At 42.4% G+C, this 27060-nt stretch overlaps 1 protein-coding gene across 3 annotated transcripts; it reads right to left on the reverse strand.

Annotated features, from left to right (window-relative positions):
- GMIP (GEM interacting protein) lies at positions 1–26650 on the reverse strand. Of its 3 annotated transcripts, none has more exons than XM_026115003.2 (21): positions 25619–26650; positions 15041–15134; positions 14871–14946; positions 13948–14011; positions 12904–13029; positions 12497–12561; positions 11654–11764; positions 11293–11373; positions 10774–10962; positions 10514–10651; positions 9897–10087; positions 9173–9294; positions 8060–8146; positions 7837–7935; positions 7598–7737; positions 7074–7262; positions 6433–6570; positions 5668–5864; positions 4779–5073; positions 2877–2997; positions 1–2377 (listed from the first exon to the last, which is right to left on the reverse strand). In XM_026115003.2, the coding sequence occupies exons 1-21, from the start codon at positions 25872–25874 to the stop codon at positions 1857–1859; spliced, it is 3300 nt and encodes a 1099-aa protein (XP_025970788.1). In that variant the 5' UTR covers positions 25875–26650; the 3' UTR covers positions 1–1856. The 3 variants fall into 3 exon arrangements, with proteins under 3 accessions (XP_025970788.1, XP_025970790.1, XP_025970791.1); XM_026115005.2 differs by lacking the exon at positions 25619–26650 and adding an exon at positions 22709–22905; XM_026115006.2 differs by lacking the exons at positions 13948–14011; positions 15041–15134; positions 25619–26650.
- Positions 26651–27060: the final 410 nt, after the last annotated feature.

Below are 27060 nucleotides of genomic sequence, written 5' to 3' on the forward strand. Positions count from 1 at the left end.
TACATTAAAAGATAATTTAGTATTCAAAAATACAAAGCAATATATTAACAAATATACATTTTTCCAGAGATGCAAACTTTCTCTTTAGTCTAAACTGTACAAATACTATGCATAAATCCTTAGCATTTCTTTTACAACTTTGTTAAGAAACAGAACTAAAACATAGTCTACTGATGAGATAAAAAAATTGCAAGGTGGATGGTTTGATCTCTTGAGCTGTTTAGGGAAAGCGTAATGTTTTCTTTTCGCATTCATCTCTGGTGGCTTCATACGTGTCCTAGTGTCTTTGCAGCTGATTGTAATTGCTGAAATCTACCCTAATGTGGAAGCTCTTACACCGTCATCTGAATTCTATCCTGCTGGCACAACCAAGCGGCAAGGAAATCCGTAACGCGGCCCGTCCCATAATACAAAGTAAAGCCAGGACCTCAGCAGTACGCGGAGCCTGGGTTTCGCGGGCATCACGAGATGGCGCTGCAGGACAGAGCCGCCGCGCTCGTACCGCCCTTGGACCGGCAGAAAGTCTGCCGCCGTGGGCAGGAAGGGAGGCGAGGCTCCCCCGCGGGCCGTGTCCAGTGCCGGGCTCCCAGTGCAAGAGAGACCGGGGCTACAGGAGCGAGTCCAGCGAAGGGCTCCTGAGATGATGGAGGGACTGGAGCATCTCTCCTACGAGGAAAGGCTGAGAGAGCTGAGACTGTTCAGCCTGGAGAAGGGAAGGATGAGGGGGGATCTTATCAACGTGTGAAAGTATCTGAAGGGAGGGTGTAAAGAGGACAGGGCCGACCCTTTTCAGTGGTGCCCAGCGATAGGATGAGCGGCAACGGGCCCAGATTGAAACGTGGGAAGGTCCGTCTGACTCTAAGAAAAACTTTTTTCCTGCGAGGATGTCTGAGCGGTGGAACAGGTTGCCAAGAGAGACTGTGGAGTTTCCATCCTTGGAGATATTCAGAAGCCGCCTGGGCGGGGTTCTGGGCAGCCTGCTGTAGGTGACCCTGCTTGAGCAGGGAGATTGGACTAGATAATCTCTGAAGGTCCCTTCCAACCTCAACCATGCTGTGATTCTGTGAATATGGGGGTAATCCACATGCAGGTGAGCTGGAGAACCAGAAAGTCAGGGTTACATAGACTTAGACCAACAAGAATCTTCCCATTTGTAACGGGTTCAGGGGATTACCCTCTTGATGACAGCAGGAGCTTCACACGGAAGAAGCTTAAAATGCTACAAGAGAAACAGAATTAATGTTTTGGAGAAAGGGGGTCCAGCTTAGAGTGCAGCAGTGTCTTTTTGCTTTATAAAATGACTTTGTGCTAGCTAGAAATTTGAAAGTCCTGCAATGGAAGCACAAAGACCTAGAGTACATGAACTTTGCCTATGTACTCTGTTCTATTAGATTTACACTGAAAAAATACTGTGAAATAAAAACTAAAAAAATAAGTGCTTATTGTAGCTGCCATAAAATGACCAGTTGGGAATGTTTTCTTTCCAATGCCAGACATTTCAGTGACGTCCTTCCTGCCTACACCTTTTTAGCCAGACAATCTGTGTTTCCTTTACTTCATGTAACCACACTGAGTCCTCCCTTTCAGATAACCAGCTGGTGCCACACACTTTTTTTTTTATGTTCCGAAAAGAGAGCCTTTGGACTTGCTTCTTAACACTCATATGGTTTCTTATAGAATAAAAACCAAATCCCAGGCTAGCTCAACATCTGTCAGGTAGTTCACAGTAGAAGTTCTTTTCTCTAGCCTGCGTTGTAAATGCACGTGCTAAGATGTTATCCTCACCCCATCGCTATTTCTTTCTTCAGCAGGAAGCATGGTGTGGGATGTCAGTCCTTTCTCCCTTTCCACTGCTATTATCTATTATCCTTGGGGTCTTTCTGTAGCAGTATCTCTGAGTTGAGGTTCACTGCTTTCTCAGTAGACTCTGTGCTCTCCAGAGACGGCTCAGAGGATGTTGAAGTGTCATCGACTTTAAACTTGGAGACGATCCTGGCAGTTTCCTGTGTGATCTCAAAACGTTTGAGTTGCTGTTTCCCGCCTGGGCGGCACTTGAGTGTGCTCGTGTCTGGTGAACTGTTCCTACTCCTACTGCTCTCCTCCAGGCTGTCCTTTGTTGTGGAGCTGCTGTCATTAGGGTTGCCTTCTGCAGCAAACTCCATTGCCGTGCTGGATAAAGTAGTAGTTCTCAAAGGCAAACTGGAAGACTTGGGAATGACTGGTCTCATTTTTGCCTGTGTTCGAATATATCTTACTGGCTGACGGCTGAAATGGCCTCTGGGCTGGGTCCCTAGGACCATGTCCAAATCACTGTCTGTCTTTTCCTGCACAGAGTCCTCCAGGTCCTCCAGCTCAGAGTCAATACTTCTATTCATCACTGAACAAAAAATTAGAGAGTTATCTTAGAACAGTGAGACATGGTTACTACGACAGTAGTAAGTACAGTTTTGGTTGATGATTTCTTTTCCTAGTAGAAAGGATATTGAAAACCCTTCAGTGCTGCCAGGCTAAAAATCCTCCCTCTAACAATTTAATTAATCAGGAGCAATTGCAAAGATAAGCATTTGAAAGCAGTGTAACATACGAATCAGGCTTATATTCTTAATGCTGTCTGCAATACATTAAAGCAAGGACAGTTTGCATGCGACTCTGGGCCTGAGAGCTGAGGCAGTACAAGGGAAAAGCCCTTCCTGAGCAATGGAAAATGTGCTTGCACTTTCAGGCAAAGGTGATCGTTGTTCTGCAGCAGGTTATCCGTACAAAGAGTGAAAGGCTTCTCTGCTGTGTAATGTAGAGGCAGAGAGAGACAGGAGGTGTGAAAAACAGCAAACCGAAAGCAAGACAACCTATATCAACACCATGATCACCATTTTTACCTAGGGCATCCGTGTTTAATGGACTGTGGGCTCTCTCCAGAGTCAGCTCATTGATGGCTTCCCTGGAAGACGAGTTATCAGACACATAGTCCACATTTAAATCATGCTTGGAGGAGAAATTCTGTTGGAAAAAGCCATGAGTGTTTATACAGGACTCTGATATGAAGATACTGTCCACTCCCACTTCACCCCAAATGCTGTTATAGACAAGTGAATGAAGGCAACTGCTTGAGCTAAAAATGCCTTAATTTGTCTTAGTTTCCCAGTAATGCTTGAGCTGCCTGGTTCAGCAAGATGGAGATGCAGCACAGCCTGCAATATATGCTGGCTTTGAGACTGTTCAGGAAAAAAATGAGTTTGTATTATAAGTGCATCTAGAGCCCCCTAGTCTGCTATATCTTGTGCTTATATTTCTAGCGAACAGTCCCTGTCTGGAAGTGCTTGTGGTCTAAATACACAAACAGGGGGGGGGGGGGGAAGTAGGGAGGGAGCTTGCAGAAGGTCACATGGCAGGGCCGTGAGAGCAAGTTATGATTCCAGACCAGCCAAGTTCAGCACCCAGGCCAACAGACTGCAACAACCGCCACAAAATTCACCCCAGAAAGCAGACGTTGCTTTCTGTGGAGAAGCAGTGTGCTGAGACTGAGATCCTTGTGTCCTGCATGATATTGAAATAGCCCATTTTAAAATGAGAAAGGGAAACATCAGACATCATCGTTAACTATAGCACAGTAATTATGATCACATACAAATGGGACCATGAGTCAATTACATGGAAGTTCTTGGGAGTCATAGCTCTCATGGAACCAGTGCAAGTTCACACAAGGATTATATCACCTGAACAGGGGCTCCAGAAGTTGGTTTTATTAATTACAAAATGAGAGTCACATTAAAAGCAACTCTTCCTTTCAAAGGTTTACAAGACCTTTTGTAGAATTCAGTTATGCTATAGAATTATATAAAGTGGCTTTGAAAGTATAAACCTTTTCACAGGTAATAGTTGTGTATCTCTCAAAGTGTTCTCTGTGAAGGTTTATTAATCTTGTAGGATTTCTGCATACTAGAAGTGAATTGTGTCTACTCTGGTGATTTTATTTCAGCTGTAATCATAGTTACTCTAATTTCTGCTTCCTCAGTGAGCAGGACCTGTACAGAAGGCAGGATTACTGCATGTCAGGCATGGATGCGATCATTGCAGACACGGAGTGTCTCACACATAAGCATCTGTGACTTAGAAGTAGGGGGTAGAGAGTCCTAAGAACAGGATCCGACTCCCTTTTTTAACTTTAGGAAAGTAATTTCCTCTTTCTGGCTTAGTCAAACCAGCTGTGAAAAAGACAGAACCACCACATCCCAGCGCAGGGACATTATGCCAATTTGTGTTTTTGAAGTGTTGTGAAATAAGCTGTGAACCATTGTGAGGCAAGAGTTGGGGAGCTTGGGAAGGATACAGAGCACTCGGTAGCAGGGAGATAAAGGGTCCGTGGCTTCTGATCGGGAATGCAGCAGAGCCCTGTAGGGCTGCACAAAGAAATCAGCTGGGTCTTATGTGCACATATCTGCCTCAAAAGTTACAGTGCTGTTTACAGAGAGAAACAGCAGTGTTCCAAGTAATTTGGTATGGAGAAACCCACAACTTTTCAGAATGACTGGATTCTAAAACATGCAGTAAAAACACCATCCAAAGTGGTCTGAGAAGCTGCTGAATGATCTGTAGCTCAAAATTTCTTCAGTTTCTCTCACATTGCAGAGAGCAATGAGCTCTCTGCTCCTTCCCCTTTGAATAACCCTCTGCTAGCAAATGGTTTCCTTTTCTGTGAAAAAAATCTCTTTAATTGCTAGTCCACCTTCCTGTCTCTACAGCAGGGTCAGTAAGCCCAGCTCAGTGTCTGGGAGCTCTACCTCTAGAGTTATATGCTGGACTTTGTCTGGGTTCTGATGTCCTTCATCCTTCTCCGTCGATGCTTCTTGTGAAGGATTTTCACATCCAAGGGACAAGGATGAAGGCAGGTCATCCATCCCAAACACCCTTTCGTAGTTCTGAATGAGAAACTCCACAATCTGGGCTTGATACCCAGAGTCAACAAGGCATGACATTGAGACATCGCTCCCTGAGCATGGCCGGATCAGAGTTGGCCCAAATATTATGCCCAGGTTGTTTGGGGACATCTTGTTCTCTTCGTATTTTTCTGCCACCCTGGGGAAGGGAAACATGACTGTTAGGAGCTTCCTAGCTCTCAACCCGAATGCACAAAATGTACAAATGGAATGAGCCAATACCCCCATTTCCCAGTAGAGAGAGAAACCCCAGCTTTTTACAGGGGAACAGCATTCTGGTTTGTGCAGAGAAACTCCAGAGAAAAATCTCAAAAGTTGCCTGGATCTGTCTGGGTGGTGCAGCTCTAAGCAGAGTGACTGCTTCTTATGACCTGTGTTCAGAGCTGGGTGAAAGGGGCCTGCTTCATGTTCTGCCTTGACCTCTTGCTTTGCACTTTAACTGTGAAGCATCATCAATAAGAAGCTTTTAGTTCTTACTGGTCATTAAGACTTTCTCCTTGTTGCTGCAAGCTGTCAAATAGCCCTTTCTACGAATGAATTTTTAGCCTCCTCACAACCGCCTATGGAGCTCTAGATCAGGCCTCTCTCCAATTAAGGAAGCCCAGATGCTCTTCTATACACATTTGGTGCTGTGCTAGCTGCTCCTCTGGTAGTGAGATCTCAACAGTGATCTCCTCCTGTGGTCAGCACTAGAGCTAATGCTAGCCAGCGTGACAGCCAGCACACTCCTCACCTGTACAGGTGTGCAATGAGATGCCGCAGAGTATTGTAGTTGGTTCCAGGTAATTTGCTCAGCAAGTCCTTCATGCACTGGATGGGATCTGAAGGGAAGCCTGCACAGTCCCTCTTTTCTTCACTGGGTTTTTGCAAATCTTTGGCAAGAGCAATGAGATTGTCATAGAGCTGGTACACCAGCACAGGTCCTGAAAGCTGCAGAGAGTGGGGAAAAAAGCATGTTACTTCATCCTGGTGGTCTGACACTGAGGAAAATCTCATCATCTTTTTCTTCTGTGAGACAAGTTGTACTTCAGCTTCACATGCTTTGACTCTCACCAGCTCTCATCCCCATGTCACAAAGGTTCCCTGACCCTAAGGGCCTATAAAAAATGCCAGGCACTGCCAGAGTTGCCATTTACCTGGAAGAAATACTTGTGGCAAGCTCAAAAATATGTAAGACTTGCTACTGCTTAGAGATTCGGTCTCATCATCCCACTAAAACTATAAGCAAGGAGCTCCAAGTTCTGGTGAATCAGAACAACTCTCAGCTGTTGTTTTAACGTCACACATAGCATTATTGAACATGTCAAGGCCAGTGACTAGGAGGAAAGAGCTTGCGGAAGTAAAGCCCTCTCCCACAAACAATGTGATATACTTCAGCAACCTGATACCTAACCAAGAAGACCGGGAGTAGCCTCCTTTATAAGGAAGCATCAGAAATTGAAACCCAGTGTATGCAACTGGCTGAGACCTGCCCTCCGAACAGAGATTTGGTACCCACTTCCTTCAGGAAATGCTTCAGGACCCCAGTGATATCGTGGGGGGAGTGCTCAGAGAGTTCCACCAGGCTCCTTCCATTTTCAAAGGCCTGGCACAGCTTTTCCACCCGGGCCTTGGATCCGCTTATCCGATAGATCCCCTGCATTATTAAAGGGGAGAGACATCAGGAATTTTGGGTACAGAATATCAACAGAACAGAGAAGAAGAGGGTCAGAGTAAGATATTCGGCAGAATAACTTAGTATTTCCAGATCAGATTTCCCTTCAGGGTCAGTTAAAAAGAAAGGAAAGAAGAAAGGAAGGAAGAAGAAAGAAGATAGATACCTTCTCCTTTTTGCTATGAATAATGAGGACAGCGTCACAAAGTGTGACAAGATTTGCTAGTTATCTTCCCTATAGCAGGGCATTACAAATACCAGAACAACAGAGAGTCGGGGAGATTTCTTTGTTGCCGTTGTGTTCTGTGTGAGGAGGGAAGGATCAGAGCCACCCTAGGCAGTGCATCAGGGAAACATATCTTAGCTGTTTTGGGACAAAAATCGCCAAGCAAATGTTTAATCAAAACTGTGGAGAGTTTTATCCTAAACCTTAGACTGAACAGAGCTGTACCCATCTACGCGGGAGCTGTGGCCATGCTACTCACCTGCACTCCAAGGGCACGAGTTTCAATTTCTGAGGTGCATTTCACCACTATGAAGGGAACTTCCTCTGGGAAATCTCGAGGGACTTGCATGAAGTCGATGCCAAAAAGAGGTACTCGGTTAGGTAACTTCTTGTGGCCACAGGTGATCAACAGGTTCTCTAGACACTTCTTGTGGCAGGTCAGGTAGCACTGAAATGGCAGAATCACTCTCGATTATGGTCTGGTTATAGCCCAGACTTCAGCAGCATCTGGGTCTGTTGTTCAGGTGTCCTGGTCCCTTCCTCTCTGCGAAACCACCATGTTGCCTTCTTAGTGCAGTGGAACAGTGGGGCTGTTTGGGGCAAATGGCAGTTCATGGCTTACTTGCTCATGAACAGAAAAATGCCTCATATACTACACGAGGAGAAAAATCATGTAACTTACAGAGGGGCCCTTCACTTCCACAGTCCTTCAGTGAGATAATGATTATGACTGACTCCCATACAAGGTGTCTGCAACGACAGCTGATTAGTTCCAGCTCTCACCTCCTCACACTCAAAGCCATTGACCATGAAGGTGTCACATTCCCTGCATTTGGATGGCCCCCGGAGCTTCCTGAGCCGGTGGGTCTGTGCTGCGCTGGAGAGAAGGATGTTCTTAAACTGCTGCTGGAACGTTCCATTTTCTGTGGAAACAGTATTTAAGCACGGTAGAGAACTGATATATAAGCAAGAGAGCACAATCAGTTTCCACCGTATCAGTGAAATACCTCTGTATTGCTCACCATTTTCAAAAGTTTGCAATGAATCTCTCTCTTCAAAATCATCAGAGGAGGACATGGTGCCAGTGGATGGAGCTTTTAGCAACTTCCTGTTAGAGTTTCCTTGAGACAAGAGAAAATATAAACAGTTCTTCTCTCCCTCATAATGCACAAAGTAGTTCAGTGTATTTTATTTCCATTTTAGTTTCTGGTTTCCATATTAGGCAGGAATTTCTGCTGCGCTCACCTGGGCTGGAATTGGGAGAGTCCAGAGATCGGGATTCACAACTCCCACCAGGGCTTTCTGTATCGCTGCAGAGGGACTTGCTCATACCTACAGAGGAGGGACACAGTGACAGACCATCCCAAACACTCTTCTAGCTGAGGGAACTAGTGAATGCCTCTGCATGGATATATATTCTTTTCAATTATTTCTCAAAACACCTGCTCATCTGTGACTGTCCTTTAAGCAGAAAAACAGGCAGGTACCTGATGGACCAAAGCAGCAACCTATCCCAGTCAAGTTGGGCTTTAAAAGACTTCTAGGAAATGTCCTTCTGTATTAGAAAAATTTAGACAGTTTCTACTTTAGAGATAGATGTATTTGAGATGCTGTTTGATGGTGAAATAAGTTTTAAACTTGTAAAGAAATGTGATTTTCTTTGCTAGAAAGATGTTAGTATGCTAAAGGGAAGACAGGGCTGAAGCAACAGTTGTGAAAGGCTCTTGGGCTACACTGCTACATCATAGTTCATCCTAAGCTGGGATTCCTACAAGCAACAGTTGAGCATAAATCAAGGATGGATTTACAAACACAGCACTACCTATATATGGGTTTGGTGACAAACACAGGGCCAAAGTCCAAAGCAAACTTCCAGAAAATCCATAAATATTTTTCAATATGTATAAAAACAAGAACAGAAAGATTAAGAGAGAGTGAGTGAGAGAGAAAGCTAGGAGAGGTCTCACATCATGACAGAGGTAAAAGCTTCAAAAGCAGAGGGGCAGGCGTGTCCTGCCACAGGTCACAGCACAGGCACAGCTACATTCGCGTCAGTGGTCACCAGAGACCGATGGTGGCAGCTGACTCTTTTCTCTGTGACACGCAGCATGTAAGATGCATGCAGGTGAGAAGCAACAAGAGTCTTGATTTACTTAAGGAATAGATTTTTTGGAATTTGAATTCCTTTGTATGAAAGTATGATCTCCATGCTGCAACCTCTCCCAATCTGAGGAGAGCCTGAAGCATTGCCCTAAGAATTTGAGCTCCTCTCCCAGCTCTTTTTGGCTACATCAGTACCTGTATTAAACTACAGCGACTCAAGAGAAAATTAGGTCTTCTTTATTATGTTAAACCTACTCTGTTCACCATTTGGGGAGAACTGCTTTCTTGATGCATCTTCTGGAGTGCTCACATCCTTTGCTGCAGAAGAGGCTCCTGTGTAATGCAATGCTGTCTTTTTTTTGCCACCGGGGGGGGACCTGAGGAGAGGTTGCAAACAATGTGCCAGCAGTGAAGAATAATGGGCAATACTGCACCACAGAGGTACTTTATAGATACTGAGACAAAGCATCTGTTTTAAGGAGTTTATGTATAGGTACAAACTGAGTTTTCAAGGAGACCATAACAAACACTTGCACAAAACTAGGAATTGTTTCAGGAATTTGTTCACTACACTTTCACCTTTTCTATCCACAGGAAAAGTATAGAACATAAGTCAAATATCGCCTGTCTGAGAAAAGAGTGATCTGAATCTTTGGCAAATGATAGAAATAATCTTAGGCCCACAGTATGTACCTGGTGCCCTGCTTTTGCTGTTGCTGATCCTGTGAGCTGCTGCTCATCCCGAGGAAACAAATACAGCTTTAAAAATCTGTTCTCCACTAGTGTTAATGGAACTACGTAGAGAGAAAAGACCCTAACATTTGAGGTTGCAGGGTTTCCTGAAATTATCAATGACAATGCTGCAGCATTGCTAGTGACTTTATAGTCATCTGTGTTTTAAATTTGTCTTTTTTGTTCTGTACATTATGTATTTTGACCTTTAAATTAGAATTTATGTTTTTCACTTTTTTTTTTCTACCTTTGCCCCCCGGAAGCAAGTGGCTCAAATTCAAACACCTCCATATGGACTTCTTTCTTCTGCAGAGTCTGAATGAATTCCAGGTATTTCTCACCCACTTTGTATGGTCTGCAGACCTCAGTCAGGTGCTGGTAACCCGCTGGAATCTGTTCAGACTGAATCTGCCGCTGCTTGAACATCCTTAACGTGACCTTATAGAAAGAAAAAAAAAAAAGAAAGCAAACACTGAAAGTCAAAGCTGAGATGATCTTTCCTCCCTTGGATATCTCTGTAGTTCACCAGTGTGCAGTTTGTATGTTATCCATGCTCAGTTACCTGCACTCGTGCTTATTGATAGTTCTGCTTAACAGTGTGGACAAAAAATGCTTGTCAGCGCTTTTCGTGGTCTTTTCCTATGGATATCTATGTTCTCAAATGCACTTATGTATCTGAGAACGATCTGCAGCCGGTCAGTAACAAAGCAGTGTCCACAGCACTCCTCTAATTTTGACTGTTAATGAGAATGGTTTGTTATACGGTAATTAAACCATAAAATAGTGAAGGATATAGTGGACTTATCCCAAACAGCAGCTTCCCTGAAACTAGGATTGCAGGAGAAATTGGAAGACTACACATACCCATGTCAGCACCTCATCTCCTTGATAAATGAGTTTCCGAATATGGGAAACAATCCGTGCCCGCACTTTCTCCAGTTCTTGTCGTCGGAAGTTGGCATCACTGATGCACATCTTGTACAAAGCTTCTGTTTCTTGAACCTTTGTGTGGTGAAAAACAAAGCAAGGGAGGAGAAAGCCTTCAGAATAGGGAGGAAGATAGCATAATGCAGTCAGAGTGCAGACATGTTGGAAGTAACAGCACTGGGGTCTAAACTCATCACCTTTGCTTGTGCCTCCTCGCAAGACCGGCGGCGTTTCTCCAGCTGCTTGTTGGCACTGCCAGGATGAGTGACCGCTGTGCTCTGGTATTCATCCTCTGCCTTGGCACTGAGGTGCTTTGCTTTCTCCAGCTCCTCACAGCGCTGTACATATTGCAGACGGGACTTGCGCAGGGATGACAAGGATTCATTCTTCAATTGGAAAAGGAACAAATTTAGGAAACCTGGTGAGGCAGTAGTGCAAATGGGTACAAATCTGAACTGCATTCTCTCTCTTCCAGTCTCGGCAGAGTCAGTGGGAGATAATGGGATCTAGCAGGTAGCACAGACAGGATAGAGCAGGAAGGCCACTAGCAGTCCTCCCCAGGTACTCTTTAAAAAATGGAATGTGCTTTTATTCAATCTGGTAAATAGCAGGATGCATATTACATAATATAGTTACTACTTGTTGGTACAGATTTATGTTTCCAGTGTTTGGGCTGTAATTAGCATAAAGGTCAGGTCCATCTTTTGACCTCTTACCATTCTCTTTTGTTCCTTTATCCACTGATCTTTGAATTCTTTCCTCCACTTCTCAATTTCATTCTTCTTGGCTGACAGAGGCTGAAGAGGAATAATAGTTATGACAGCAACAATTCCTTACAAGGTAAGAAAACGTATCTGATAGATGAGGTCATGACATTAAAAAACAAGCTTTGCAAGATACTGCATTCTTGAAAATTAATGCTTCCTTTTTCCTCAAACTTGGTGTGAATTCTTCTCTCTCTTTTTTTCCCTCCTCAAACTACAGTATACCACTTCTGTTAGGCCTTTGTAATGCTCAAGCAACTGCCTCTATCTAATTTTTCGGCAAAGTTGTGTAACCTAAGCAGAAATACATTACCTGGTAGAATTCTTTCTGTTGAAGCAATCCTGCAGTCTCATTAGCTGAGTTTCCAACCATAATGTCATGTTCCAGGACCATTGTGTAGAGTGCCCGAAGAGGCATGTTGGACTGCAGAAACCAAAAAAGTCAGTGTAAAATGCTGGATCCTTACTGCAGCTTTTCCAAATTAAAGGGCTTCTGTTAACTATGATCAAGATTGATTATAGAAAGGGATGAGTGTCTACACTGGTTCAATTAGTGGAGGTTTTTTCAGACAACTCAGACTGCGGAATGCTGGAAGCGGAAGAGCTTTTATCATGTACAGTATTGTGCTGAATTCTTGCTAGTTCATCCCTCTGTCTAATTTTCTAAACGGTCACGCCATGTGTTATAAACATATAGAAGAAAACAAGGAATTGTTCCAATACTGAGAGGCTTAGGAAAGTCTTTGGAAGGGTATTTGCAGAAGGGATATTTGGAGGTATGTTTGTTGTTGGACTCTTAACTACACACAAGTCGTGTGCAGACTGCCTCACATTTGCTTGGCGTAGGATTCCCTTCCTTCTTCTCTGAAACATCTGTTTCTTTTCCCCATCAGAGGCCAGACAGGTAGACTGCACAGCTGGTTATCCTGACATGATATCGGCATTTAGAGTATTGCCCATCTTCTTACTTAGGTCTGTCTGTTGAAAATTGCTGCACTTCTCTGGGTTTTCCTTGAACAAAGAGGAAATCCCATCATGCAGGCCTTATTGCTATCTGGAACAGAGCACACCTAGCTCCAGGGGCAGTGTTTGCACAGGGGGATAGCGAACCCTGTGCCGTGCAGCAGTGAGGAAGGAAGAGCACAACGACCCATACCTGATGGATAATCGCATTTCTTCCTGATTCTGCTATTTTCACAATCCCTTTGGCAAAGTCTGTTTCTGTGAAGGGGAAGAGTGGATTAAATGCTAGATTTACAGTAGCACAGGTGTGTTTGTCAAAGCCAGAGGTGCTTTCAGCCAGTGTGGTAATTAGGATCATCCTAGCAGAGTTCTGAAGGAGGATGAATTTCTTCTTCAGATAAGCAGAAATTCTCACTGACTTCTTCATCTTTATATTTGGCCAAAAGCACATAAAAGGATTGGTGTTTAGCCTGTTTTTCACTCGTGTATTTTCATGCACAACTGCGTGCTCTGACCCTCCCAGTTACCTATGAAAAGAAAAAAACAACCACCCCAAAGCATACAAACTCTCAGCTGGTACTGTGCATGCTGATGACTCACCATAATTCAGACGTTTTTCAATCCAGCTAAGGAGCTCTTTGACATATTTACACCACATTTTGGCATATTCAAGGGCTGCATCAATGCCACCTTCACATTTTATCAACATTTCATCTGCCTCCTCAACTGCAAAAAATAAATCCAGATTCAGAATGGCTCTAGCTGACAGGCAGAGGCTCCCCCAAGAGTGATAACATTGGAGTCTCCCTAATAGTTGGTGCTGTGAAATACTCAGATAACAGCCATAAAATAGGTCTTCACTGAATAATGCCATTATGTTCTATTTCATGGCAATCCCATACAGTCTCACCTACGAAACCATGCAAGTTCCCAGCAACTTAGGCACATGTATCTCCCTCTTCTCACTTTTTATTAATATTTTGATTTAATTTATCTTGAAAATCAGAAGTTAAGGACCTAATGCATTTTGGGGTGACAATGGGTGAATTGGGGAATGGCAGTAATGATTCTTGTTCCTGGCAGAACTATCCATCACACTGTAGTGAGCAATTCTAAAATCATTTCAAGTTAAAATCTGTCACCAAACACTTAGAAAATGTGTTTTTCTTCATATAAAGTCCCCATGAAGCAAGAAAGGCTTTTATGTTGCATTTTATGATGCTAGCAACAAGTACAGAACAGATGAGACTCTTCCCAGTGGCCAAGAAAAACATTTCAGATTATCCCGAGTTTTATTGGGTAGCCATTTACTGTGCGTCAGACTAGCAGATATTTTTTGTAATTATTGTCTCAATACTTAGAAGTCAAGATAATGTAAGGGGCTAGCTTAACAAGACATTAATGGAGGAACAAGTGAAGATCTGCAGAGACAGCGAGCTTGGCATGCACTAGAGGAAACAGGGAGACTGCGGAGCTCAGCCAGGCATCAGCCTTGCTGGGAACTGGCCTGGGTTCAGTTCTAAACTGGTGGCAACAGTGACACATCTGCGTTACTCATTCTTGCTATGAGACTGCAGGAACTGCTGCCAGGTAATCGACCAAATATTCTCATGCCACCTTTTTAATTTTATTTCATTGTGTTACCTGTTATGTCTGTCTGCACTTGCCTCTCTGAAATGTTTTTGCTCTTGCAGAAACTTTCACTCAACTGTAGGGGGGGGAAAGAGAGGAAAATGGTAAAGGAAAATGAGTATTCAGAAGCTTAGAGGATTTTTTTAAGTGGTCATCTGCAGTGCTTTTTTTGCTTATCTAAGCAACCCAGAGCAGTTAGAATAACAGCCCGAGATTTGACAGAAGGAACGTAGCATGACATAAAAGTCTACCACTAACAAAAACATGGAGGGAACAAACACGTCATCAGTGCAGAGGGATTAAGGCCAGAAAAGGGCTGCTATGACTGAATGTATTCAGCTCTCATTTTATCACAAATCTCAAAAGATTTACGCTTTTTCTTAAATTTTAGCTCCTGGGATAATACAATTATATGAGAACATTGGCTGCCAGAGAAAAATTAAGTTTCTAGCCCTTTTGTTTACACAGAAAAATATGAAATGAGGCTGATTATCCCCAAAAGTCTCACACCGCCGAAAGCAAGCAAATGAACCATTAATTTCTATTTTAAAGGGATTCTGTTTCTTGAGGCCAAAACTTTAGAGATTTTTGAAGCCTGATGCGTGGCTCAAATATATTTTGGGCTTGCTGTGCTGCTGTCTCATCTGTTTTTTTTCTTAGCACGCAGAACTTAAACCAGCAATTTCCACATTTCCTTTTCCAGGAAAAAAAAATCCAGACAGTACATGCCTGAACATTTCCACTAAATATTATCTGTTCTGCTGCCACCACCATTATTCCAATAACTGAGTGTTAAAAAATTCTTTGCTATCTACTCAAATAAGAGACATAACTATTTTTTCGCATGGTCACCAGAAAAACAATTTGAGTAGCATTCACTTTGGCATGGGACATTGATAATTTCTTTTTTAACAAGGATCTCATTCTTCGCCTACCGGAACAATCTCTCTTTCTGGGGTCGAGTCTATGTCGTCATTGCCATCCAAATCACCAATGAACATATCAACCGTCCTGTTAAAATACAATACAATACAATGCAATGCAATGCAATACAATACAATGAGATTGTAACAACCCAGAAAACTAGTTCTGTCCCTGTACATACGCATTTCCAATTGAGATTTCTATGGCATCCAGACTCCGGAAAATCTCACTGTACCGCTTCTTATTTTCAGGTACTCTCTCTTGACTGTCAAGACCTGGAGTTGGAGAAGATATAGTTTCACTAAAGTGCTTGGCCCAAAGTTCCTGATATCTACAGGACGGTTTCTAGAGATGCAGTGGAACATGACTTAGCTCTACTATCCTGGGTGGATTCACAGGGAAGTGAAAACTATGATGGCCTGGCAAAGCATAACAAGGTGAGGCCAAAGGTGAGATGGTATTTAAAAGAAAACTTTGGAAATGGTATATTTGTCAAGATTCCTTGGGCAGACACCCCCCCCCCCCCCCCCTGGAAAATAAGTTAGCAGATGTCTGTGGGAGACATCCAAGCCATTTTTAGGGCTTGCAGTCTGATACAAGATCAGCCATGAAAACTGCATGGAATTCTCTGTAATAGATGCTCTGAGCTAAAGTCAGGACACTGTCATTAGTTCAGTGTTGGCAATGTGCAGGAAGGCCTGATGGAGGGACTCATAGAATACAGTGGCCTGCTCTGTGCTTCGATCAAGTAAATGATCAGCCTTTTCTTGGGAAGCCAGGCCCAGGTAAGCAGTGCATGTACATGCTGTTAAAACGTGCATTTGCAGAACCATGTGCATATGATGGTGGAACAGCAGACATTGCTGCAGTCAGAATTGTGGTGTACAGGCAGGGCTGAGTTGCCCAAGCTGTTCATTCCTTGCACATCACATGCATGTGTTGCAATGTGTTTGTGTGCAGTGACCATTTCTCAACTTTAGGCATGCTTATTTATGGTGATAATCCACACTAGGAAATATTCATCTCATTGAGTCCGTAGCAGGTGGAATTTATTGGGCATGCAAAGCATAACATGTGCATGTCTCCGCATGAGAAGTTTTCAAACTAGGCAATGCATTCCTGCCATGGATCTTCATAAGGGCTAAGCATATTCTGCCAGCAGTTTGACAAATAGCAGGGTGGAAGCAAGCATAGGCATTTTACGTGGGGTGATCCGTGCAGTTAATCTCACTTTCCACTCAGTCATACATTGTGACTGAGGACAGAAACTAAAATTGGCTCAGGCCGAAAGTCACTGCAGAAAAGAAAAAAACATTTTAAAATATAGAACTGGGCACTTTTGATGTAAGTAAAAGAAAACTTCACTCTTCTTTGTCCCCTTGACATTCCAGGAAACAGGATGTGGTTGACCTAAATCTAGAGCTGTTTCACTGGTAGTTGAGCCTTTGACAGTGAGCAAATACTTGCAAATGTCACTCAAATGATACCTGATGGAAAAGTCAGTTTGTGTCTCATTTAGCTCTAGCTATGTCTGGGCCTTGTGTCAGTCCTGAAAAATGAAGATTTTCAAGTCAGGTTTTTATTAGGAGCTGCCATACCATTAGCCTATCAGCTTGAAAATAGAAATAATAATAAACCACTGAGGCCTGAAGGAACTGTAATGAACCATTCAGAATGGCTGGCCTTGCTTGGAGAACCTACAAAAGGAATTTAAAAGCACCAAAGGAACTAATACAGACCTGTAAATGTACCCAACATGCATCCTGGTTGATCTTTATAAATCAACAATTATTTCTCACCTCCTGTGCAATGAGAGTGAGCAGTCTGAAGCTGAGAACTTGGCTCACCTCTGCTGTATTAATGGCAAGACCCCATATTGGTAACGAGTAGCATCAAGGCTCTGGGAAACAACTGTAACCCAAATGTCCATGAAGTGGCTTACAGGGGATAGCCTGAAACACCTGGTGCAATCAGATGAATCCTGTACCATGACGAGAAAGGCAATTCCCGTAGCCTGTCATAGCTTCAGGATTGTAACCTGGTTTAGTGGCAAAAGAAAGATCTTTGGGGCTGGCAGTTTCTGAGATTGGCAGCTTCTGACTATTTTTCATTAGTAGAAATTCTCTTTACTAGTTCTCAAGCTTAACAGTTCACAGTTAATTTACAAAACATCTCATTCTGGTTTTCTGGAAGAGACACAAAATGTTCATAATCTGAGGCATAACGCAACAAATTAAAGACACATTAGTTTAATCTGAATCCTAACCAGCCTCGTTACTTTTCCCGAGCAGATATATTTAATTTCTCTTGTTTACCATTAGTAGAGGCAGAAGGATTGTACAACAGGAAGAAGTGACTCAACTTAGCAGCACTGGGGATGGGCAAAATGAAACATGCTGCTTTTGAAAGCGATCATTGTAAGGCACCATAAGATAAGAAAGAACCTCAAGTTCTCACAATCCTTTTGCTTTATCTTAAGTAAGGTAATATTATATGTAATACTACAAAAGTAGAAAGTTAGAAGAACTCCAAATAGAAGGTTTTCCTAGCCTTGCCATATCTGATGTTTTTAAATGCCTTCTCACAAGTTTAAATGTATGCTCTCCCATATGCATTCCCTTTGCCATTCAGGAGCAACACCAATTTGTCCTGATCTATTTGAAAACTTTCAAGTGGCTTTTTGGCACATACAGGCCTGGGCCAAATGATTCATGTGCCTCATACATATCTCATGAAGAAGTTGCCTCAAATATATTGCTTCTCTTCATTGTCACAGCTCTCATTACTCAGCCATCTGTCAGACACTTTCAAGAGGTCCCTTCCTGCTTTCACCTGATTAACAGTGCATCCTTGACTGTACTGCCTGGCAGGCTTGTGAGGGCTCCTGCAAATATCCATAAACTAATTCATCTTTCAAATCACTGCTCAAATCCCTTTATCTTGTCCAGTGATGACTGGGTAGCAGATTCACAGTGCATCTGCTATAGCGCTGCTACACAGGCCTGGAAGAGACTCTGGCTCACTGAGTCTACTTAGTCCTTTGCCAATTCACTATAATTCTGTAGTCTTATTAATAAGTGCAGGCTTCATTTTAAAACCAGTTATGTTACTGGACAACCCAGTGAAAACAGGGAGGCTGATCCATAAACTGACTGTTCTGGTGATTAAAAACCTTCTATATTTCTAGTCTCAGTTTCCTGAAGGACAGTGTATCCTTAGTCTTCTCCTGTGTCTGTGCCTTAAGCAGCTTGTCAAACTCTCTGATGCTGTTTTCTCATTGCTTGCTTGTGCTTCCAAGTGTGTTCTCCTGTCCCTTGTCTTAAACATAGCTCTTTGGAACACAGGCCATAGTTTTATGCTTGTTTTGGCACTCTCCAAATACAAGTTAAATACTAAGAATCAGTATTAAATACATTTGTAGTGAAAAACTACCTTGAGGTAAATGAGGAGGTTTAACATCATGTAATTAAACACTTTGATGGTCAGCAGCAGAGGAGAAATGGAATAACATAATTGTGAATGTATCGTTTGTATGCCATATAACTTTTTTTTTTTAAGGCTGTTCTTTAATAATAGCTACTCAGATAATCTGGACTATTGAGAGAGACTGGGCTCTCATACAGAATTCTCTCACAGAGGTATACCACCTGCATTGCTTTTTTTCCTCTTTTTTACCTTCAGAGTATACACATGAAGATACGGCAGTTCTTCATGATGCCTGCTAACTCTTGGACAAAGAGTAATGCATGAAAGTTGGAAAAAAGAGCCACTTAGTAAACGATTTGCTTTCATCTGCCCAACTCAGAGGCCTGAACATAATTCACTATGATGGGCACAGTTATCCCAGCTGTACAGATGAGGAAACTCAGACTGAGGCTACCCAAGCACCTAGCAATTTTCTCCTAAAGCAAAAAGTTGGTTTGAAAAATTAGTGTTATATTGTCGCTAGAATATACAACGAGCATTATCTTCATCTCTGGGTCTGCTTTCAAAAATCTCTGGCCTCAAGGTCAATAAGGATTAGGTTCTAAATATCAGTGTAAGTGATGGCAAATGGAAAGAGTTTGCAAATATTTTCCATTTTGCATCCTCTGCAAGTGATTTTGTTTAGTTAGTTCTTATTCTCCTTGACACTAACCAGTCCTAGTGATGGAGCAGAAATCCCTTCCAGCATCAGCAACAGACCTGTGTACTAAAGAAAAGTATCTGTGTGGCTAATGCTAGCACCAGAGTTGGCCAGCTGTCATGCAAAGCTCTGCCACATCCTTGGGTCTTGAATGAGATGAGACTGTCATCTGATCCACCTTCCAAAAAGCACATTGCTCTTTGCCTCCTTTTGCTGCTGTTGTGGAGAGAACAGGCTCCTACTGTGGGGGGTGTGCAAAGCATCATGGATATTTTTAGAAGGAGAAGTTCTTGTTCTGCAGATTAGCAGAAGCATCACTTCCCTTTCAGCCGCAGTTACCATGAAATGAGGTAAATGTCTAAAACCTAATTTACTCTTCAGTGTGGCACCATTGCTGAACATCAGTATCATAAGCCTGTTTCAGGAGTTCCCAGTAGTGCCTTCCTCTTTGCGCTCAATTCTACAGTTTGCGACACAATACCTGAATTTTTCCACTGGCTCAGATCTCCCATTTCCGATAATACTGTCAAGCTGCAAAGTTGGTGACTGCACGCATGCCTTCTGCCTGCACTGGGACTTCACTTTCAGCACTTAATACATATACATCATAAATCATTCTGGAAATTGTATTTCATCTGCATATATTTCATCTGCATCCTGCATATTTCATCTGCAGGACTCATGCGTATAAGCAGCAGCTATATAAAAATCCACTGTTTGCTAGGTCACAATACAGTTTCAACCAAATACAAAATTCAAGCCTGAAAACTCTCAAATTGTCTTCTGCCACTCCTGTCTGAAATCCTCCCTCCATCCCTTAGTGGCAGTCTGATTGTAGCTAAGAGCAAAGAAAGCTGTGCCAGCTGCCTAGATCAGGGTCTCTCTACCTACTTGAGAAAGAAGGGTTTTAGAACAAACTGCTCCCAATTCCCTGAAAACAGCTTTGCAAAACCAAGATCCCTTCCCATCTGTCACTCCGTTATTTCTCGTATTCTCTTCCTATTTCGATGGAACAAAGGCCCTAGAAAAAAATGAACTTAAAATGAACTAATTCTTTAGGAGGCCGGAACTGCTACTGAGCTGCGCGATCACCCACAACTGGCAGGAAATAGACTGGTAAGGTCACATGTCTTAAATAGTACATATCAAAAAGGTGCTTAATGAAACACATCACGGGGAAAAGGAGAATTTCCACTTAATACATCAATTCATTTAAAAAAAGAGTGTGCAGACTCCAAATGTTTCTGAGATGTCTGACAGCAGAAACTGAGCACAGGTGCAGTAGTCTGCAAGATAAAAATAAGGTAATTACTTCACTGTTTTGTTCCCCTAAAGTTAGCTGAGCTGTGTCTTGATAGATGGCGGGCTTCCTACCGTTTTTTACTTGGTTAATAAACCTTGCATTTTAAGTAAGGACAAAAAACTGTATTAAACTTCTGGCTGCTTGTTTCTTCAATATTAAGAATAAGGAACTGTTAGATATGGTAAGAAGAATTCACGTTGGCAGTGAAGCACAGCAGATATGTTTCTAGTACTGGAAAATAGTGAAAGGACCTCCAAATTAGAGTGATAGCAGACCCCTAGAAAACAGTGGAAGAATTAATTTAGGATTCTTTATTTGCCAAATAATAAGACTGAGAATTAATTAATACCATTTATCTTGGTTTTGCAGAAGAGCTGTTAAAGAATAGTGAATTGAAACTGTCTAGAAATGGCTGCTTAGCACAACTTATATAAAACTTGCTTAGCATGAGTGGCTAGATTTGCTGAAGCCTTAGGCCAAGCATGGGAAAAGTAACAAATCTTTACTTAGTTTAATAAAAAATAGTGCCTCAGAGCTCGTTCAGGCTGGGAAGATAGGGGAGCCACATGCAGTCTGCGCACCTGTGTCACCGACTCCGAGAGGGAAGACGCCAAAACAATGGGGAAAAATAAGACCTTGGGAGACAACTGCCAGACCCAACAAAACCAGAGGTACAACCATCATCAGAGACTGCAAAAAACAAGAATAAGGAGAAAAACAGCTTGCCTCAGAAAGACGATGAGACCCAATGAGGAGCAGGAGACCCCAGACCAAAAAATTATTATTGGTCTAACTATCGCGTGAGGGGTGGGAAATGTAAGTCGAAAAGACTATAATTACCCAGAATTTGTTCATGTTAGGGTCCCTCTTCGGAGGCACCCAGCTCGAGCTGTAATTACAGCACGCGCGTGATTAAAATTATCTGACTTGTTTTGATTTGACTCTGAACTTTTCTGCGGGAACCTAGGGTCGAGCCCTGTTATGGTGGCCGACAGGCCTAACTTCCATAACAGACGCAACAACAGAAAATTGCCTAACACGAGTTCCACAGGCTCTGCTGTAAAAAGAGGACCTATGCAAGCTTTGGATATATACAAAAAGGGAAAATAAAGCAGAAATAAGGCTCTGCCTATGCCTCTGCACGCAGTAGCGTATGACCACATTAGCATTATGTTAGTTCTGGTGCCCATGCTGGCAGAAGGATGTGGAGACATTACTGAAGACACAAAAGTGGTCTGGAGGGGAGGGATGGGCACAAAACTAGTCTCACAATATGAAGCTAAACAAACTCAGATTATTCAATTCATAGCTTTCCCGTGTATGATCCTGAGACATAGAAATTATATGTTAGCTAATGGCTTCTCAATTTTTATGACAAAGACTTAACAAGATCCAGCTGCTGAAGGTTTCTAGCTACAAGGATAATGATGCATTTGAATGTGACAGCTGGGAAAGTACTAATGGTGCTTGTTGTGTTTCCTTGATTACAGATCCACTGAGATTTTTTTCACTTCTTTCTGAAGCACCAGAGATTGTCCCCTGTTGAACATGGGGCTCTGGCAGGAGGGAATCATGCCCCCAGGTGGTACAGAGAACTCTTTCTTAGATGCTCGGTTGGTAAGTGTTACTCAGATTCAAACTGATTATCTGAAAAATATTTGGAAAGAAACATTTACAAGTTGGATTAGCAAGGACCTTAGTGGCAGCAGCTGGGGAGAAAGGACAGATGGAAAGGGCAGGGGGGAGCAAGACTTTCTCTGCAGCCTCGTGTAGTTTGACTGCTCTGTCTTTGGGCATCTGTCACTCAGCTTATCTGTTGTTACTACAGGATGGCGCACCTTCAGCTACTCCCACCAACAGTACAGTTTAATCTCTAATGGAATGAAATGCTTTAACTGAAATATTTGGTTTTAATACTGTGCTGCAGTGGGGAAGCCTTCTCTGATATCCTGAAGCCACAGAAGATCTACTGCTGCCCTCTGGTTTAAGCCATATAAAGTATTTCATGAAAGCAAATTACATTCATATTTAAGGTTGACACCTTTGAGAACAAAGATTTATGGGAAATTTTTGTCAAAGGGACTTTAACTAAAGGTACGCAAGTACCAGCATTATATACTCCAAGTCTCTTAAGAAAGAGTGATGCAACTTCTGACCCCTGAAAAGGGGGGTTTGCATCCTTTCCTCTTACAAAAGTCAAAATCTAGTACAAATACATCAAATAATTTAATCTGCCAGAGAAAGATTCAGTGAACTGAACAGCCAAGATCCTCATAGGAACCCCCTTCAGAGGAACTTACAGCTCTACAGTACCCATATTTGCTAAGTACATTACAGGCTGATCTGCATCTTATGTCACATCGTGCCCCAAAAGGTTACACTATAAATAGTATAAAGTTGTTTCAAATGCCATCACATACCACTTGGTTCTTGGTCTCCCATGGCTGAATCCTCAGGGTTTTGGTCTGAAAGTGGCAGAATCCCAAATTACCCAGCTTTGAATCACAGCTGAGTTAAGTAAAACACAAATCCTTGGTCAGATCAGATGTTAGCAAATTATCCAGTGGCCCATGATAGCTGCACACAAAGAAGACCTGTCTGAAATACCTGGCAGAAGTGTATGTCAGTGAGTGTGGCTGCTGTAGCCAATCTACTTCCTGCAGATACACTTCCGTGTAAGGAAACAGTGTGCAGTGCACATTTGATCATGCAATTTGCATAACTCAGAACTGTCTTGGTAAATAACAAAGAAGGGACCATTTCAGACTCTTGGCTTCAGTGCTTGCAGCTATCACAGCAACCCAAGTGCTTGCTTTTGCAATTCGTGTACACAGGTAGCACTCACTCACTGTTTCCTGAAGAAAACACCACCTGTGTTTCCAAATATACAGAACAACCTACTGAGACACCGTCAGTGATGAGGGGAAAGGGCCGTTAGGTTAAAAACGTCGACAGAAGAAGGCAAGGGATCAGCGTCTCAGGCTCCAGCTGTAGTGGTCAAACCACCCTGTAGTTTTAATGCCCATTCAGCACCAACATTTATGCCTGTAAACTACTGGGCCTCCAATATGTTGTTAAGAATTTCATCCAAATTGATTTTCCACAGGTGAAGAGTTGCCACAAAACATGGCCAGTGTTTTAACAGACTCTTATTCAGAGCAGTGTACTTCATGTCAGGCCAGGAGGAGTGGGTTTGGGGCTGCAGGCAGTGAGAGAATGGTAGAAAGGGGCCCAAAGTGGTCGTTATCTGCACTTCTCTCCCTCCACTCTATTCACTGGTATGTGGGTATAATGGAGTCTTCTCAGAGATCACAGCCTTTCTCGAATTTAGCGCGGCAAAATTGAAATGTAAGGTTTTGAGAGATTATTCTGTAAATTAAGAAAAAAGCCCTGATTTCCTAAGTTTTTGATATGCTACAGAAAAATCTATCTCCTGCGTGCATCAATATGTTCTTCAGACTGGGAGCATCCTTCAGACTGTGGATCGTGATGTAAGCCTTTAAGTCACAACTATCCCTCTCGTTAGATGTTATGCCCTAGCTCAGTTGTAAATAGTAAACAGTAAATGAAACTATGGATTTACTGGGTGGAACCATGTAGCTGGTGTTGCTGATTTTAAAATCTATTAATTTTCCCTTCAGTTTAGAAATGCTGTTAATGATTTAGTGGTGAAACTGTGAGATGGAAAATAGAAAACACATTTATTCAAAGGTTATAGATTGAAGTGAGCAGAACTTGGAGTGTTTTTTTACGCAACTATTAATAAGAGAAGCGTATGGCAAAAAAAAAAGTGTTATGGACAAACTTGTGCTCAGCAGTGAAGCTCTTCATTTTTCTTCACTAAGTTATAAATAATTTAAAAAAAATACATCCATTTTCTCTGTGCAACATAAAAATACAGTATTTCTTCAAATGTGTTAAAATCACACTACTAAATCTCCTTAATTCTAGTTTCCTTCTCAACATGAGCAAATCCTCCGCTAGCTGAGTTCTTTTGGTGTGGGGAGCATAGGAAATCATTGCCAGTTCCTTTGAGTCTTTGTCCTAGAACCAATCCTTTGTTCACTTACATAAGTGAGCAGGAGAACTGTTTTTCTGTGTGATGAGACAAGCAGAACCCACTGTGAAGCTCACAGCTTCACACGTATTTCTGCTCATGCAGCTGTCTGCAGGCAGGTATCAAAGGCTATAACGCAGACTTGAGTACAAACGTTATTGTTAGAGCACAGTGGTTAAATGTTGTTCACAAGTTTCTGTGGTTTAAAATACAGAACTAGGGACGCAAAAGCATGACGTTTTCTCTAAGTCATCCTCCTCTTCCTCCTCTTCCTCCTCCTCCTCCTCCTCTTCCTCCTCATCCTGTTTTCTGACTCAGTTTTGTGATCTTGCTTTCTCTCAGTGTTATGATCTGAGTGGAAAGTCTGATCTATACCTACTGTGGCAACATACAGAGCTGACCTGAAGGGACCTGCCGCAGGCACACTGTAATTTTTTTGTGGCTTTGGACTCCCCAAACCCACCATTTCCCCTTCCTCGACATCTGCTGGAGACTTAAGTAATGCTGCTAAATATCTTCTGCAAAATTTTTCACTGCAGTTGCATCGCAGACTTTGTGGCAGCCAAATCTGCTTGCTCTTCTGTCACATTAACTACAGACAGTCAGGCCTCCAGCACTTCACTGGCACGAGTCAGAATCAAGATTTAGCTGACCTTTCTATCATAAACACTTGTTTCATTTAAAAAAATCATATAATCACAAAACTACTGCTTTAGTGTCAAATGTTTCAGGCTCAAGTGAATGTTGTGTGTGTGTGAACTCCAACAAGTTCTGTTCAGACAACAGAATTAACAGTTAACTCTTGAAAAAGAGCTGGCAAATCAGGGCGTGTAACTGCAGGGAAGTGCTGCTGACATCAGTGGAATGTCAACATCTGTTTTGATGAGTTTCTCCCATCAAATCTTCCCTAGCCTGTGTCTCAGTTGCTTATGTTCAACAGGTACAATTATCATTACCCAGTTTGTAAAGTGCTTTATTTACAAGTAGGAAGTGCTAAAAAAGTATTTTTGTAGTGTAAAGGCATTTATACCAAAAGGGTTGCAACACGGTAAAGCAACCCCCCCTTTTCTAAAAAAAAAAAAAAAAAAAAAGCTCATAAATCTAATACATGCTAACATAATAAAGGCTGTGGCTCCCTATTTGTCAGATTCACTGTTTTAAATATGTAATGCAGCAAGAATGACACCTAGGCTTGCTTTTGCCCACAGTTGGGAAACACTGGCCATAATCTGCTTGTTTTGCAAGCAAATAAATACTTTTTTTTTTAAATTACCTTTTTCGAAGAGCTCACGGAAGTTCTGAAATTTCCTGTTGATGTTCCTCAGGTGCTCAGTGATGTGGAGTACCTCACTAGCAGAATGGTCCATGTGGCTGGCACAGTCACTGGAGACAGGGCTCTGGACTGAAGCCTGCGCAGCACTCAGGAGTTTGGAGTCAGATTCATGGTCAGATGTAAGGAGCCTATTGCCTGGTAATCTACTTGCAATCTGAGTGTACCTGGCATTATCCTGAGATTCTGTTTGATTCATGGTAAGACTGAGATGTAGCACCAACTACTGGGCAGTACTATTCTTTCCAGAACCCAGCGGATGAACTTTTTTCTCAGGCTCAGATTTTGGGTGCCCGGTTCCAAAGTCCTGCAGGCCTTGTGCACAGCTTTCACTGATTGAAATAAAGAAAAGAAGCATTCTGCAAAAAGTCTGGAGATGCAATACAAAATCCTTGGAAAAAAATGGAAGATATGAAATGAATTTTCATATTTTGTTTGCAGTATTTCTTCTTTTTCTAATTCAGTAGAGCTGTAATCGGTGCCTTCTGAGAAACCCACAAAGCAAGTTTTAATCATCAAATTTCCTTGCACTCATTTCAGCAAGCGGAAACCCAAGTTTAGGGAACTTTTTCTTGGCAAGATTTGGATATCAAAGTAAGCCCTGAATATCCATATGCAATAGCATTGCATTTCTGTATCGGTCTCTCTTATTCAGCATAACATTGCCTACAAGTTGTTCTTTCCTTGTCCTTTCTCAGGCAAGACACAGATAAGGAAAAAACCTGCCCTATTGTGAGAAATCTGTTGGCTGCTTATCCTAAGTAGCGCGGCATCTTGGTGTTTGCTGATGCAACCAGAAAATCAAGCTGTCGTCTCTATTACCTCTGTCCTCGTGTAGCACTCACTCCCAGCGGCTGCAGCTGGTCTCTGAGGTCTTCCGCGCTGCCCCTGTGTCAGTCCCGTTGGAGGACGCCACGGTGGGAAGGAGCTCTACGTGCAGGCTGCATGGGACGAGTCTGAAACCTCAGACAGGTGTCAGGCTATGTGGATCTTCCACATTCCTCTTTGGAGTTACGAAATTACTCACTTCCCAGACTCTCTCTGCCATCTGTAGGATCAGACTGATCCTCCTACCTGATGTTCCTTAACTCTTTGCTTCCTGAAACTAGTGAAGCGTATTCATGATTTGGCACACATTAGTAGTTTACTTGTACAGTATAGCAAGGCCTTTTCTAGGAAGTATTATTTATGAAACAGGACAAAAGTAAAGTAAGAATTACACAGAACAACTGTAAGGTAGCACATCTGAAAAAATAAATATATCATAAATTGAGTATTTGCACTAAATGGTACCTAGGTACTACTCCAAGCACTCAAATGACCTTTGTTCTATGTCATACTTATAAATAATAAGCCCCACACATGAAGCCAGAGCTAAATATCCT

The sequence above is a fragment of the Dromaius novaehollandiae genome, chromosome 33 (assembly GCF_036370855.1).
Source record: "Dromaius novaehollandiae isolate bDroNov1 chromosome 33, bDroNov1.hap1, whole genome shotgun sequence".
Taxonomy (NCBI): Eukaryota; Metazoa; Chordata; class Aves; order Casuariiformes; family Dromaiidae; genus Dromaius; species Dromaius novaehollandiae.

Coding starts and splice junctions, on each gene's coding strand:
- GMIP (XM_026115003.2), bottom strand. CDS start 25,874: ATGAATCAAACAGAATCTCAGGATAATGCCAGGTACACTCAGATTGCA. Junction 10,963..11,292: donor TAAAGGAACAAAAGAGAATG/GTAAGAGGTCAA, acceptor TTCCAATTGAAG/AATGAATCCTTGTCATCCCT. Junction 8,147..9,172: donor CTCCCCAAATGGTGAACAGA/GTAGGTTTAACA, acceptor CCTCCTCTGTAG/GTATGAGCAAGTCCCTCTGC.